This window comes from Chrysemys picta, chromosome 12 (genome assembly GCF_011386835.1).
Source record: "Chrysemys picta bellii isolate R12L10 chromosome 12, ASM1138683v2, whole genome shotgun sequence".
Taxonomy (NCBI): Eukaryota; Metazoa; Chordata; order Testudines; family Emydidae; genus Chrysemys; species Chrysemys picta.
Window position 1 is genome coordinate 28,778,403 of NC_088802.1, and position 14,982 is coordinate 28,793,384.

The 14,982-nt window shown below is 45.9% G+C and overlaps 1 protein-coding gene across 4 annotated transcripts in view; it reads right to left on the reverse strand.

Annotated features, from left to right (window-relative positions):
• LOC135972142 (zinc finger protein 239-like) overlaps positions 1 to 13,369 on the reverse strand; it is a 39,574-nt gene extending 26,205 nt beyond the window's left edge. For 2 of the 4 annotated variants that reach the window (XR_010591684.1, XR_010591685.1), the window contains exon 1: positions 4,668 to 4,806. Coding sequence is in view for 2 of the 4 variants with exons in the window: in XM_065562315.1 (XP_065418387.1) it covers positions 4,668 to 4,865; positions 7,144 to 7,159 (214 nt within the window). In the remaining 2 variants the exon portion in view is untranslated. Of the gene's footprint in view, positions 1 to 4,667; positions 4,866 to 7,143 lie in introns of those variants that run through there. The other 2 variants (XM_065562315.1, XM_065562314.1) reach the window with 2 other exon arrangements.
• Between the last annotated feature and the right edge of the window lie 1,613 nt (positions 13,370 to 14,982).

Sequence of the window (14,982 nt, forward strand, 5' to 3'; positions counted from 1 at the left end):
GGTAGTGTGGACGGAATTCGATGTTATTGGTCTCCGGGAGCTATCCCACAGTGCTTCATTGTGACTGCTCTGGACAGCACTCTCAACTCAGATGTACTGACCAGGTAGACAGGAAAAGCCCCGTGAACTTTTGAATTTCATTTCCTGTTTGCCCAGCGTGGAGAGCACAGGTGATCACACAGAGCTCATCAGCACAGGTAACCATTATGGAGTCCCAGGATCGCAAAAGAGCTCCAGCATGGACCGAACGGGAGGTACGGGATCTGCTCGCCACATGGGGAGACGAATCAGTGCTAGCTGAACTCCGTAGCAGTAAACGAAATGGCAAAATATTAGAAAAAGTCTCAAAGGCCACGAAGGACAAAGCCATAACAGGGGGACACAGCAGTGCCGCGTGAAAATTAAGGAGCTAAGGCAAGCCTACCACAAAGCCAGAGAGGCAAACGGAAGGTCCGGGGCAGAGCCGCAAACATGCCGCTTCTCCGCGGAGCTGCATGCCATGCTAGGGGGTGCAGCCACCACTACCCCAACCGTGTGCTTTGACTCCATCAATGGAGAAGCACGCAACAGGGAAGCGGGTTCAGGGTACAAGGAAGATGATGATGAAGATAGCTCACAGCAAGGAAGTGGAGAAACCGGTTTCCCCAACAGCCAGGATATGTTTATCACCCTGGACCTGGAACCAGTAACCCCCGAACTCAAACAAGTGTGTTTAATGATTAATGATTAATTTGCCCTGGCAATCGTGACCAGTACAGCTACTGGAAAAGTCTGTTAACATATATGGGGATGGAGCGGAAATCCTCCAGGGACATCTCCAGAAAGCTCTCCTTGATGTACTCCCAAAGCCTTTGCAAAAGGTTTCTGGGGAGGGCTGCCTTATCCCGTCCGCCATGGTAGGACACTTTACCACGCCAGGCCAGTAGCACGTAGTCTGGAATCATTGCATAACAAAGCATGGCAGCGTATGGTCCCGGTGTTTGCTGGCATGCAGACAACATCCATTCCTTATCACTCTCCTGAGGATAACAAAGAGAGATATCATTCACGGTCACCTGGTTGAAACGGGGTGATTTTATTAAGGGGACATTCAGAGGTGCCCGTTCCTACTCGGCTGAATAGAAATATTCCCCGCTGTTAGCCACACGGTGGGGGGGAGGGGTGAAATGATCATCCCAGAGAATGGGGGGGGGGGAAGGCGGGTTAGTTGGGTTTGTGCTGCATGTTAACCCGGAAACCACAGCCCCTCCTTTTACATTGCAAACCCATTTTAAATGGCCAACCCAATGGGTGCTTGGTATGGGAAATGAGGGCGCTGCTGTTTGAAACCATTCCCACATGTTATGAAGGTTAAAAAAGCCAAAAGACTGTGGCTTATCATGGCTGCCTGCAAGCCGAATTCTGTTGCCTGGCACTGCGTGAGTGATCTCTCACACCAAACCAGCAGGCCCTCAATATAAGAGGAAAAATGCGACCTTGTAACAAAAGCACATGTGCTGTGTAATGTGAACAGCAACATTTAATGTGAAAGAGTGTACCCATTGTTCTCTAAAATGTGTCTTTTTTAACCACCTCTCCCTTGTCCTCCACCAGCAGCAAATGTTTCTCCTTCGCAGAGGCTAGTGAAGATTAGAAGGAGAAAACAACGGACTCGGGATGATATGTTCTCGGAGCTCCAGATGTCCTCCCACACTGAAAGAGCACAGCAGAATGCGTAGAGGCAGTCAATGTCAGAGTGCAGAAAAGCACAATATGAACAAGAGGAGAGGTGGCGGGCTGAATCGCGGGATGAAGAGAGCAAGTGGCGGGCTGAAGAGGATAGGTGGCATCAGCTTGCTGACAGAAGGCAAGAGTCGATGCTCCGGCTGCTGGAGTATCAAACTGATATGCTCCAGCGTATGGTTGAGCTGCAGGAAAGGCAGCAGGAGCAGAGACCGCTGCTACAGCCCCTGTGTAACCAACAGCCCTCCTCCCCAAAGTTCCATAGCCTCCTCACCCAGATGCCCAAGAACGCAGTGGGGGGCCCAGCCACTCCACCCCAGATGATTGCCCAAGCATCAGAAGGCTGGCCTTCAATAAGAGTTAAAGTTTTAAAGTTTTAAACTGCAGTGTGTCCTTGTCCTTCACTCCTCCCTCACCCCTCCCGGGCTACCATGGCAGTTATCCCCCTAGTTGTGTGATGAATTAATAAAGAATGCATGAATGTGAAGTAACAATGACTATATTGCCTCTGCAAGCGGTGCTCGAAGGGGGGAGAGAAGGGTGGCTAGCTTACAGGGAAGTAGAGTGAACCAAGGGGGGGTGGGTTCATCAAGGAGAAACAAACAGAACTTTCACACGGTAGCCTGGCCAGTCACGAAACTGGTTTTCAAAGCTTCTCTGATGCGCACCGCGCCCTCCTGTACTCTTCTAACCGCCCTGGAGTCTGGCTGCGAGTAATCAGCGGCCAGGCGATTTGCCTCAACCTCCCACCCCGCCATAAATGTCTCCCCCTTACTCTCACAGATATTGTGGAGTGCACAGCAAGCAGCAATAACAATGGGGATATTGGTTTCGCTGAGGTCTACCCGAGTCAGTAAACTGTGCCAGCGGGCTTTTAAATGTCCAAATGCACATTCTACCACCTTCTGCACTTGCTCAGCTTATAGTTGAACAGGTCCTGACTACTGTCCAGGCTGTCTGTGTACGGCTTTATGAGCCATTGCATTGAGGGGTAGGCTGGGTCCCCAAGGATAACTACAGGCATTTCAACATCCCCAACAGTTATTTTCTGATCTGGGAAGAAAGTCCCTTCCTCCAACTTTTGAAACAGACCAGAGTTCCTGATGATGCAAGCATCATGTACCTTTCCCGGCCATCCCACGTTGATGTTAGTGAAACGTCCCTTGTGATCCACCAGGGCTTGCAGCAGCATTGAAAAGTATCCTTTTTGGTTTATGTACTCGGTGGCTTGGTGCTCCAGTGACAAGATAGGGATATGGGTTCCGTCTATCGCCCTACCACAGTTAGGGAATCCCATTGCAGCAAAGCCATCCACTATGACCTGCACGTTTCCCAGAGTCACTACCCTTGATATCAGCATGTCTTTGATTGCATTGGCTACTTGGATCACAGCAGCCCCCACAGTAGATTTGCCCACTCCAAACTGATTCCCGACTGGCCGGTCAAGCTTCCACAGGGTTATCGCCACTCGCTTCTCAACTGTGAGGGCTGCTCTCATCCTAGTATTCTTGCGCTTCAGGGCAGGGGAAAGCAAGTCACAAAGTTCCATGAAAGTGCCCTTACGCATGCGAAAGTTTCGCAGCCACTGGGAATTGTCCCACACCTGCAACACGATGCGGTCCCACCAGTCTGTGCTTGTTTCCCTGGCCCAGAATCGGCATTCCATGGCATGAACCTGCCCCAGTAACACCATGATTTGCACATTGCTGGAGCCCATACTTTGTCAGAGGTCTATGTCCATGTCAATTTCTTCATCACTCTCATCGTCGCACTGCAATCGCCTCCTCGCCTGGTTTTGCTTTGGCATGTTCTGGCCCTGCATATACTCCAGGACAATGCGCGTGGTATTCATAGTGCTAATTGCCGCGGTGATCTGAGCGGGCTCCATGATCCCCGTGCTAGGGCGTCTGGGCTGAAAAAAGGCGCGAAACTATTGTCTGATGGAGGGAGGGAGGGGCGAGTGACGACATGGCTTACAGGGAATTTAAAATCAACAAAGGTGGCTGTGCATCAGGGAGAAACACAAACAACTGTCACACAGAATGGCTCCCCCAAAGAATGAACTCAAAACCATGGGTTTAGCAGGCCGTTGATTTCACGGAGGGAGGGGGGAAGCAAATGAATACAGAACAAATCTGGTCCATCTATCTTTTACATCTTATGCTGGCAGCAGACGGTGCAGCATGACTGATAGCCATCAGCATCTTCTGGGTGCTTGGCAGAAAATGGTGCATTACGACTGCTAGCCATCATCATCAAGATGGTGCAATAGGACTGCCAGCAGGACTGAGTCTCCAGGAGACAAAACATGTCTGCTCAGGCGCCTCTGACCAAACTCACAGGAGTACGATGATGATGGATACCAATTGTAATACAACATCTACTGCCAAAAGGCAAGGAGCTGCTGCTGTATAGCAATGCAGTCCCACGTCTGCCAGCACCCAGATAGCCGATGATGGCTACCAGTCATACTGCACCGTCTACTGCCAAAAGGCAATTAGCTGCTGCTGTGTACCAATGCAGTACCACGTCTGCCGGCACCCAGATGACATATGGTGACGGTGAGCTGAGCTGAGCGGGCTCCATGCTTGCCGTGGTATGTCATGGGGGGGGGGGGGAGCTGAAGACATGTACCCAGAATCCCCCGCGACACTGTTTTTGCTTCATCAGGCATTGGGATCTCAACCCATAATTCCAATGGGCAGCGGAGACTGCAGGAACTGTGGGATAGCTACCCACAGTGCAACGCTCCGGAAGTCGACGCTAGCCTTGGTACTGTGGACGCGGTCCGCCGACTTAATGCACTTAGAGCATTTTATGTGGGGACACTCACAATCGACTGTATAAAAATGATTTCTATAAAACTGGCTTTTATAAATTCGACCTAATTTCGTAGTGTAGACACACACAGAGCTTCCAACACCTGAGGGAACAGGAATCCTTACCCAGCGAGGTCATGGGCTCATAATTCTCCTGCATCACATCTCTGTAGAGGGCTCTCTGACCCGGGTCCAGCAGAGCCCATTCCTCCTCGGAGAAATACACAGCTACCTCCTCGAAGGTCACTGGCTCCGCTGCAGACATGGCCCTTCCCTGTTCCTCAGGAGTGTGGGATAAACTGGACTGGGACACGATTCTGCAGCCTGTCAGCGGGAAGGAAAACTGAGGCAGTTTCAGAAGGGGCTTCAGTCTATTTCACATCTTGTTTTGCCCTGGGTTCTTTCCCTGCAGACAGACACTCTAGATTCTGCAATGTGGGGAAATGCTTTAGCCCAAGATTTTCAGAACTGGCAACAAGAGTTAGTTCCCAAATCCACAGTCAGGTCTTTCAATCAGTGGCCTGTGCTTCCAAAATGCTGAGCCTGCAACACTGGGGTTCAGTTCTGAGTGCCCAACACTGCTCATCATCATACCATTTATTCTAGTGCCTGAATATGTATTTACAAAATTAACTTTAGGCTCCTGTAGTTACAGATCTTGGCCTAATCATTTAATTACAGTGCAGACGCCGTCCCTGCCACTAGGACTAAACCCACAGAGACATTATTAAATCCTTGGTAACAGAGATTAAATGAAGTTAATGGGACCACTCACATGGCCAATGACGAACAAATGTGTAAGTATTCACGAGATCAGATGTGAAGTGAGTAAACAAATCTTATCAAATGGAATCAGTGTGCACACACAGTGAACCCCTGTAACACAGCTACATCAAAATAGGTTTTTCCAGACTACAGACATGTGTCTGACCAAGGAATTCCATCTCTTTGCTATGCAGTTTCTAGCCAAAACACAATGAGCTAGAGCTGTTGAAAATTTAATTCTAATCCACCCCCCAAAAACATACACACACCATCCAGTGTCTTCTCAAAAACAGACTGAGTGATTCTTCTTTAAAGTTCCTAAAATAAATTCACTGAGGACAGAGACCTGTCACCTAGAGATGAACACAGGAATTGCCAGACTTGATCAGACCTGGGGTCCACCTAATAACTTTGGCCCAAATCCACCAAGAGTTTTAGGTGATGCTGCAATCCACAAATGCCCTGATGGCTGCCACCTAACCCTGTAAGCACCTAAACATACTTGGTGCCTAAACTTTTGCTGTAGAAATTCCCGCATCCCTAAAGTTCTGCCTCTGAGCATGTGGATGGCTACCTCACTCTAGGAGTCTGGATACCCATCTCATGGCTAATCCCCTGTATGACCCACAAACTGGGAGAATATAGAAATTCTTTCACTTGGCTCATAGCAGGGGCCAGGTCTGGCAGGTGTGCTCACTAGCTGCCTAGCACATGCTAAGTGATGAGGGGAAGGGGAGGATAGGAAAGGAGCAGGCGGTCCCGTATAACCTGCTCCCCAGTGGTTAAGGTTCTCACTCAGCATGGAGGAGATGTCTGTCCACTTCTCCCACCTGCCTGATCTCTGCCATCTCACTGGTAGGTGCCCTCACCACTAGACCAGAGTGTGAATCCTATTTGCTTGTGGGCCCAATTAATATTTAATTACTTGTGCAAAGTGGAACAACTTCAGCAGGAGAGATTCGCGAACAGACCATCCCATAGCCTGGCTGGTAGGACACCCACCTAAGAGGTGACAGATCCCTGGTCAGACCACTTTGCCTCATCAGTAAGAGGGGAGATTGAAGTGGGGGCTCCCACATCCCAGGGGAGTACCCTACCCACTGGGGTGAGGAGAGCTCCTGCTCCTCTGCCTGCCCCTGGTCACTCTATGCAGAGTTCAGCAGGTGCTGAACTGATTCTCACAAGAAACACTTCAGGCACTAAACTGCCTGCTTAGAGGAGAGGGGTCCTGGCTGCAGTTCACAAACAGAGATGGGTGCCTCCCAGGGTGGGCTTAGGACACACCCATCATTAGCATCTCCCACTGGTTGCCTTCAGCAGCTCCCCCGCACCCAGCCTGCTGCCTTTTGTGGATCCCAGCCATTGTTAGACCCCTTTCTCTGCCCAGTCACTGTACAGGGAGCCTGGGCACTTAACTCAGGCTTTGTGACCCACAGTGTTGTTTCCTGTGACTTTCTAGGTGCACAACCGTTCCCAGGAAAGTCTGCCCCGGGGTGCTGCAGGGAAAGGGGCTGGGCAGGGCTAGGAGCCGGGAACCTCCCTCCCCACTGATTGCTCCTGCTAGTCTCTCCCCCGTCTCCATCTCACCCCCTCTTCCCTCCCCTCGGGCTGGGAGACTCGGTCCCTAGCCCGGCCCGGGGCGTTCGCTCTCCCGGAGCTGGCTCGCCTCCTGCAGGCGCTCAGGGGAGCAGAGCCGGGGGGGTCAGGGAGGGCAGCAGCTCTGGAATTCGCAGACCCCCGCCCCCCCGGGAGCAGAGCTGGGGCGAGAAGGGGCCGTTGGTGCAGAGTCACTTTCCTGCCCGGCCCCAGCCCTTTTCCCCGGCGTCTCTCCCCTCACCTGCAGGTGTACACATGCTCCGGCTCAGGAGCTGGTGTCGGCAGAGCTCGGGGCTGCCCCAGGGGCTGATTCCAGCCCCGGAGAAAGTCCCTCCCGGCTGGGCACAGAGGGGCGCTAGGGAAGGGCTCTCCCCGCACACACCCCGCTGGGGAGCAGCAGCAGCTCAGCCCGGGCTCCCAGCTCACAATAGAGGCGGTGGCAACGTCTGACCCGGGAAGTTCAGCCCCGGATCTGCGGAGCAGTAACAGCTGTGGAAGCCGCTGCCCTCACTCTGCCCTTGCTACCACCAGACTCCCGCAATCAAAGTGTGTTACAGGGAGGCAGAGGCAGAAGGGGAAACCCAAAGGGAGGGATGGCCAGAATGTGAGCAGGGGCAGGAGAAGAAGAAAAGCAACAAGGTGCAGAAGATGTGGTGAAGGAAGGGGAAATGATCTCAGAACCCCTCCCTAGGTGGTATTAAAGGTGCTGTGTCACACAGGCACACACCATCCAGAACAATTCATAATTTCCATATGTGTTTTAGATGTTCAAAGAATTTCTTATCAATGTTCTTAGCTGTAACAGGCAGAGGCCTGTAACCTCATAGCTGCTCACAGATTTATCTTATTGCCCAAACTGGACTCCCTTTCTTGTAGTTTTACTTCTTTTACTGGCTGTTTTTTGAAAATGTTGTTTGTTCCTAGCAGTCCAAAATTATTTTGGTTAACATTGTACAGATAGATGGCATTGTGCTACTTCATTTATGTTTTAAATAGCAAATCATCTTGGGAAATATTAAGTGACCGTAGTGTCTTAAGCAACCCATCTTATACTTTATTAATAGCTTACTATATTACTTACTATATTAATTGATGTTAGTAGCTTAAGCAAACTATCTTACTTTTCTAGTCTATCACTTCCTCGGTTTTCTTATGATTTTGTAACTTGCAGTTTTTATTTCTAAATTTTCAGTATTTTTATCCTATTGCACTAATGTATTCTTTGTGATCAGATGTTATTAAGACTTATAGATTTCAGGGGCTGCTGTCAAAATGTCTGCAGTTTAATTTGATGCACCAATGAGCACTGCTTTCCTTAATTCCTGTTTTGCCCTTCTATCCAGTGCCTTAGTGCTTTGACATGTCCCCACGTGTGCATAGAAATGACTTCCCAAATTTTCATTAGGAGTACTTTCTTCTGTGAAATCCATCTGAAAAGCCACATTCTACAGTATTTTTACTAAACTTATTTACAGTATTAGACAATCCCAAGAATTCAAAAATCATCAGTCGTGCACTAAAATATGATATTTTTTAAAAGAAATACATTTGGGTTCTATTTGTTTGCATTTTTGCATCTATAGGATATATTAGCTTCATATTGTCCAGCTTCTTTCCTTAACCAGGAAGGCTAGAGTCCTTTTAATGAAAGCTGCAATTATCAATGAATCCCTTGATTCCAGCAGCTTGTGACTTCAGCTAAATACCAAACATTGCCATTGCCATGATAAAATCATGAGAGTTGGCAACACAGGATATATGTATTTGACTACCTAGAACACACAGCATTGGTATGAATGGGAATACTTGTACTACATCAAATTAAAGGCTTGTTTAAATTATTTCTAGATAGAGGCCTTCATTTGCAAACAATGATTAGGTGCTACTTCTCCCAAAGAATGATGTAATACCATTTAAGGTTTCTAAGTATATTGTGTCAACACTATTACCTATTACTGTTTGCCAAAAGCTGGGAATGGATGACAGGGGATGGATCACTTGATGATTACCTGTTCTGTTCATTCTCTCTGAGGCACCTGGCATTGGCCACTGTCAGAAGACAGGATACTGGGCCAGATGGACCTTTGGTCTGATGCAGTATGGCTGCTCTTATGTTGACCAACCAAACTTGTATTTTCATCACAAAAAGATATCACGTTAGTTTGACAGGATTTATTTACCATAAACTCATGTTGATTTGCATTAATTACATTACCCTCCTTTAGATCTTTATTAATTGAGTCGCTTATCAGCTGCTCCATTATCTTGCCCAGGATCATAGTTAGGATGACAGATCTATAATTACCCAGGTCATCCTGTTTACCCCCTTTTAAAAATTGGTGCAATCTTGGCCATCTGTCAGCCTTCTGGAACTTCCCCAGTGCTCCAAGACTTATTGAAAATCAACATTAAAAGTCCAGTGAGCTTCTCGGCCATCTCATCTAAAACTCTTGGGTGCAAGTTACCTGGTCCTGCTGATTTAAAAATGTATCACTTTAGTAGCTTCTGTTTAATGTCCTCCAGAGATACTAGTGGAATGAAAAATGTGTTGTCACCACCATATGATGATTTTTCCCCCTCAAATACAGAACAGAAAATATTTATTGAACATATCTGCTTTTTCTGAATTATTATTGATAATTCTATCATTTCCATCTAGTAATGCACCAATACCTTTCTCATGATTCTTTTTGTTTCTAATATATTTTTTTAAAAGCTCCTTCTTGACTCTAATGACTCTAGATTTCTCCTTGTGTCCCTTGACTTCCTTTTTTATTTTTTTAGAATTCCTAACTTCTGCTTTCTATGTATGACTATCAACTTCCTCTTTCCTCCATTTGTTTTATATCTATCTATCTATGTATCTATAATTTTTTGAAGCTGCCTTCACTTCCCCATTAAACCAAGTTGTTTTTTTAACCAGTGTGGCCTTCTGCCTTGATTGCAGGATTGTGGCTTTTTGGGCACCTAGTAAGATGTTTTTAAATGATTTGCAAATATCATTCATTTTTCTGATTACATTCTTCCTCCCAGCTGATTTGGCTCATAATTGTTTTCAGCTTTGCAAAATTGGCCCTATTAAAGTACCAAGTATACATCTCACTGGTCTGGATTTTATTCTGCTTCCGCATTATAAATGTGATCAAGCCATGATCACTGGTGCCTAAGTTTCCATTAACTTTTAGTTCTGTGATCAGTTTCTCTTTATCAGTTAAAACAAGGTCTGATAAAAAAAAAATCCCCTATGTTGGTTACAACACTATTTTGGTTAGGAAATTGCCATCTATTACATTTAGAAATTCCCAGGGATGTTTTAGCAGTACTTAATTTTTGCCATGGCTTGCCAGGGCTGAGCCTTGGCACCTCTGCTGGCAGTTCATAGCTCCAGCACCCCTGGACTTGCTGCATCAGTTATGAATGTAAAAATATTGCCTGAGCCCCGGCACCTCTTTCATTACAAATTAAACACTGTGTTTTAGTACTGGCAGCATGAGACCTACAGAATATGTCACTCAAACTGAAATCTCCCATGATCACACAGGATTTTTCCCCCCTACACATTGTAGATAGGTGTGTAACTCTTCTGCCAACACACCAGCAGGGGCCAGGTCCTTATTTCAGGGGATTCTCTTCAATTTTGTCTCAAGCCCCCACCCAGTAATCTAGGAACCTCTAAATCACTCGGGTGCCTTTGCCAGGCATATCTGTTCCTATTTGCAAGCACAGAGATTTAAACAAATGAAATTCGAAAAAGAATTAGATAAATTCATGGAGGATAGTGTGATGCTGCACTCCATATGATTTTATGAAAATATGCTAATAAGTGTGAATATAATGTAACTGGAATATGCTTTATGCAAAAGATCTCTTGTAAGGTATCATTACAAAGCTTATAATCTACTGAGTGTGTTCATCCTATTTGTATGAATGTATCATTCTTGTATCTGAAACTAGAAATATGAAATATAACTGAGATCCTTTTGTAGTTATGCAAAGTGTGGGCCATTAATGATGGTTTAGAATCTTGATGGCTCCCATCAACTAGGACAATTAACTGTAGATGGCTCTGTTTACTTGCAAGCCTTCTTGTGAGTCAGGCTGGGAAGAATCAATGGTTGGGGTCTCAGGCCATGTGAACATGTCACCTGGTACCGGAATCCATCTTAAACCTGGGGCTTTTCCATTAGCCAAAGCTATAAAAGGGGGGTGGAACAGAACAAAGGGGGCTGCAGTCATGAGAAATCCCCTAGCTACCACCTGAGCTGAAACAAGGACTGTACCAGGGGAAAGGATTGGGCTCAGACTAGAAAGGAGTCTAGTCTGTGAAAGAAGCTTATTGGAACATCTCTGAGGATGAGATTTATCTGTAATCAGTTTCTTACTATATTAGGCTTAGCCTGGTGTGTTTTTATTTTATTTTGCTTGGTAATTTACTTTGTTCTTACTGTTATTACTTGGAACCACTTAAATCCTACTTTTTATACTTAATAAAATCACTTTTTGCTTATTAATTGATTAATTCCTGGGGGAGTAAACAGCTGTGCATATCTCTCTATCAATGTTATAGAGGGTGGACAATCTATGAGTTTACCCTGTATAAACTTTATACAGAGTAAAACTGATTTATTCAGGGTTTGGAGCCCATTGGGAACTGGGTATCTGGGTGCTAGAGACAGGAGCACTTCTTAAGCTGTTTTCAGTTAAGTCCGCAGCTTGTGGGGGACGTAGTTCAGACCTGGGTCTGTGTTTGCAGCAGGCTAGCGTGTCTGGCTCAACAAGACAGGGTACTGAAGTCCCAAGCTGCCAGGGAAAATGGGCTCAGAGGTAGTCTCAGCTCATTAGGTGGCAGTCCCAAGGGGGTTTCTGTGACCCAACTCATCACAGATAGTCCATCAATGACTATTAGCCAGGATGGGGAGGGATGGTGTCTCTAACCTCTGTTTGCCAGAATCTGGGAATGGGAGACAGGGAGTGGATCACTTGATGATTACATGTTCTGTTCATTCCCTCTGGGGCACCTGGCATTGGCCACTGTCAAAAGACCGGGCTAGATGGACTTTTGGTCTGACCTAGTATGGCAGTTCTTATGTTCTTAACTTTATTGGGGGGGGGGGGGGGGAAGGAGGCCCCACCAGAGTCACTAGGCTGACACAAATGGTTGCTGTGAATTCCTGCTCCCTGTGTTGTTCACACAACTGCTCTCTGACACAGGCTGGGGCCTGGGGGTGAATCCAATAGCTGCTGCGTTTTGGCAGCTGCTCAGGTGTCCAGAACTGCTGCTGGGCTCCCACCTCTGCTTACCAGCGTCTAGACAACTGGAATCTCTGGTGACTTTTACCGACATGAAGCAATTACACCTCTTAGCTCAGCTTTCCAGGTGCAAGGAGACCAGTAGCCTTAGGACTGCAGCAGAGTCTCTATCACCCAAAGAGCTATTCCCAGTGACAAACATCAGTTTCCATTAGGGTGACCTCATACTCAGTCATTGTCCAGGCTTTGCCCAATTGAGTTCTCAACAGGGTACTCTCAAATATATGGACCCCAAGTACAAAACGTAGTCAAATTATACTCCAATGTCCCCAAACTAGCTGCAGTTAATATGCAAATGAGGCACTGCCTTGCTCAGTCCACTGCCCTTGCTCCCCAGCAGATGCCAGCAGAGAGCTCACTCAGTTACCTCCCTTCTCTTATAGGCTTTAGAGCCACAGGACTTAGACGTGTGTGAGAAGCCAGTCATCCTGTTCTCCATTATGATGTGGTGGTCTGTAGCAGACACCAACTAGTACCCCATCTTGTGCTTGATCTGCTCCGACACTGATCCATACACATTCAACATCATTTTCTTCTGAGTTATCAGTGACTCGGACAAAGTACTGTTATTTTTGACATAGGATGCCAAGTTTCCCCTCTCCCCCACAGTTTTTGCCCACTTGCTCCTTCCCAGAGAGGTTATAATCATTGATTGTAACATTCCAATAGTGCAAATTATCTCACCAGGTTTCAATAATACCAACTAGATCAAAGTTATACTCATAAATGAGTAATTCTAATTCCTCTTAGTTTGTTACCCAGGCTCCTACCATTGGTATATAGGCAATATGAGTGACTATGCCCCCCTCTCCCCACCCTTGTAAGTCTTTTATGTGGGGTCATGGAAAAACTGTTAAAGCATTTTAAATTTAAAGGATGCTCCCCACCCCACACTCAGAATTTCTTTTATTCCCTTCCCTTTACTTAGAGCTTGTCTATATGGGGATTTTTTTTTCAGATTAACTTGGGGGGTGGGGAAGACTTGCCATAAACTGCCTTGTGTCCACACACAACATTCTCCCCTCCTCAATTTCTCTAACATTTTACTCCACATTAATTAATCCATTTTGGAAGATCTAGCTAATTCAGTCTCGGGGGTAGCCATGTTAGTCTGTATCTACAAAAACAAGGAGTCTGGTGACACCTTAAAGACTAACAGATTTATTTGGGCATAAGCTTTCGTGGGTAAAAACCTCACTTCTTCAGATGCATAGAGTGAAAGTTACAGATGCAGGCATTATATACTGACACATGGAGAGCAGGGAGTTTCTGAAGTATTTTTGTTCAATGATAGTGACTTTTAAATCTCTAATAGATTTAGAATAGAATAGTATCTTCTATTACAGATTTAACAGTCACTATCATTGAACAAAAAAAATTCAGAAACTCCCTGCTCTCCATGTGTCAGTATATAATGCCTGCATCTGTAACTTTCACTCTATGCATCCGAAGAAGTGAGGTTTTTACCTACGAAAGCTTATGCCCAAATAAATCTGTTAGTCTTTAAGGTGTCACCAGACTCCTTGTTGTTTTTCTAATTCAATCTAAGATTCATATGGACATATCCCTAATTCAGAATAACTACTCTTCTTCTGGCAATCCCCCCCTGCTATCCCATATTGCACTGCTTCACAGTTAGATCAGACTGTCTGTTTACCTATGTGCTCTCTACTGTGCTGGGTTCATCATAACCCAATATCACCTTCCCATTTAAATGCTGGCAAGCAGGTAGGTGCCCCTCCCCCTGTGATTCAAGCTTGTGAGTTCACACACCTAGTGTCACATGCCCATTACAGGCAATCATCAAGTGATCCATCCCCTGCCGTCCAGTCCCTGCTTCTAGTGAACAGAGGCTAGCGACACCCAGAGCATGGGGTTTCATCCCTGACCACCTTAGCTAATAGCCATTGCTGGATCTAATCTCCATCAATTTATTTAGTTCTTTTTTGAACCCCGTTTACTTCTAGTCTTTATAATATCCCTTGGCACCAAATTCCACAGGTTAATTGTGTGTTCTGTGAAGTACTTCCTTTTGCTTGTTTTAAACCTGCTGCCTATTAATTTCATTGGGTGATCCCTAGTTCTTGTGTTATGAGAAGGAGTAAATAACACTTCCTTATTTACTTTCTCCAAACCAGTCACAATTTTGTAGACCTCTATCATATTCCCTATTAGTTATCTCTTTTCCAAGCTGAACAGTCCCAGTCTTTTTAATCTCTCCTCATATGGAAGCTGTTCCATACTCTTAAGCATTTTTGTTGCCCTTCTTTGTACCTCTTCCAATTCTAATATATCTTTTTTGAGATGGGATGACTAAACCTGCACATAGTATTCAAGGTGTGGGCATACCATAGACTGTAGGGTGTCAGGGAGCTGGCACCCAGCCAATTGCCAGCAAGTCTCACGTATATAGAAGGGTAACAAAATGACTCTCAGTACTGGGCCCTCTGAGAGACCATCACACCCACAGAATGTCTCCAGCCAAATGACAAAAAAGCCTGCTCTGGGAGCTTGCCACTGAGCCAATAAGAAGGTGCTTCTCTAACCACAGGATTTTTGCAGACTTCTACATCATAGAATACTAAACTGCATCACATTTCACATTATTCAGCACCACATATTAAAATATAAATTAAAGCTAAAATACCAATCAAATAGGGGATGTATACAGATTTCTTGATCAAACTTTTTACCATATTTATGTACATTTAATAATTTTTGGTTTAATCCTGGATTACATTTTCCTCTTTCTACACAAGTCTTTAAAAAC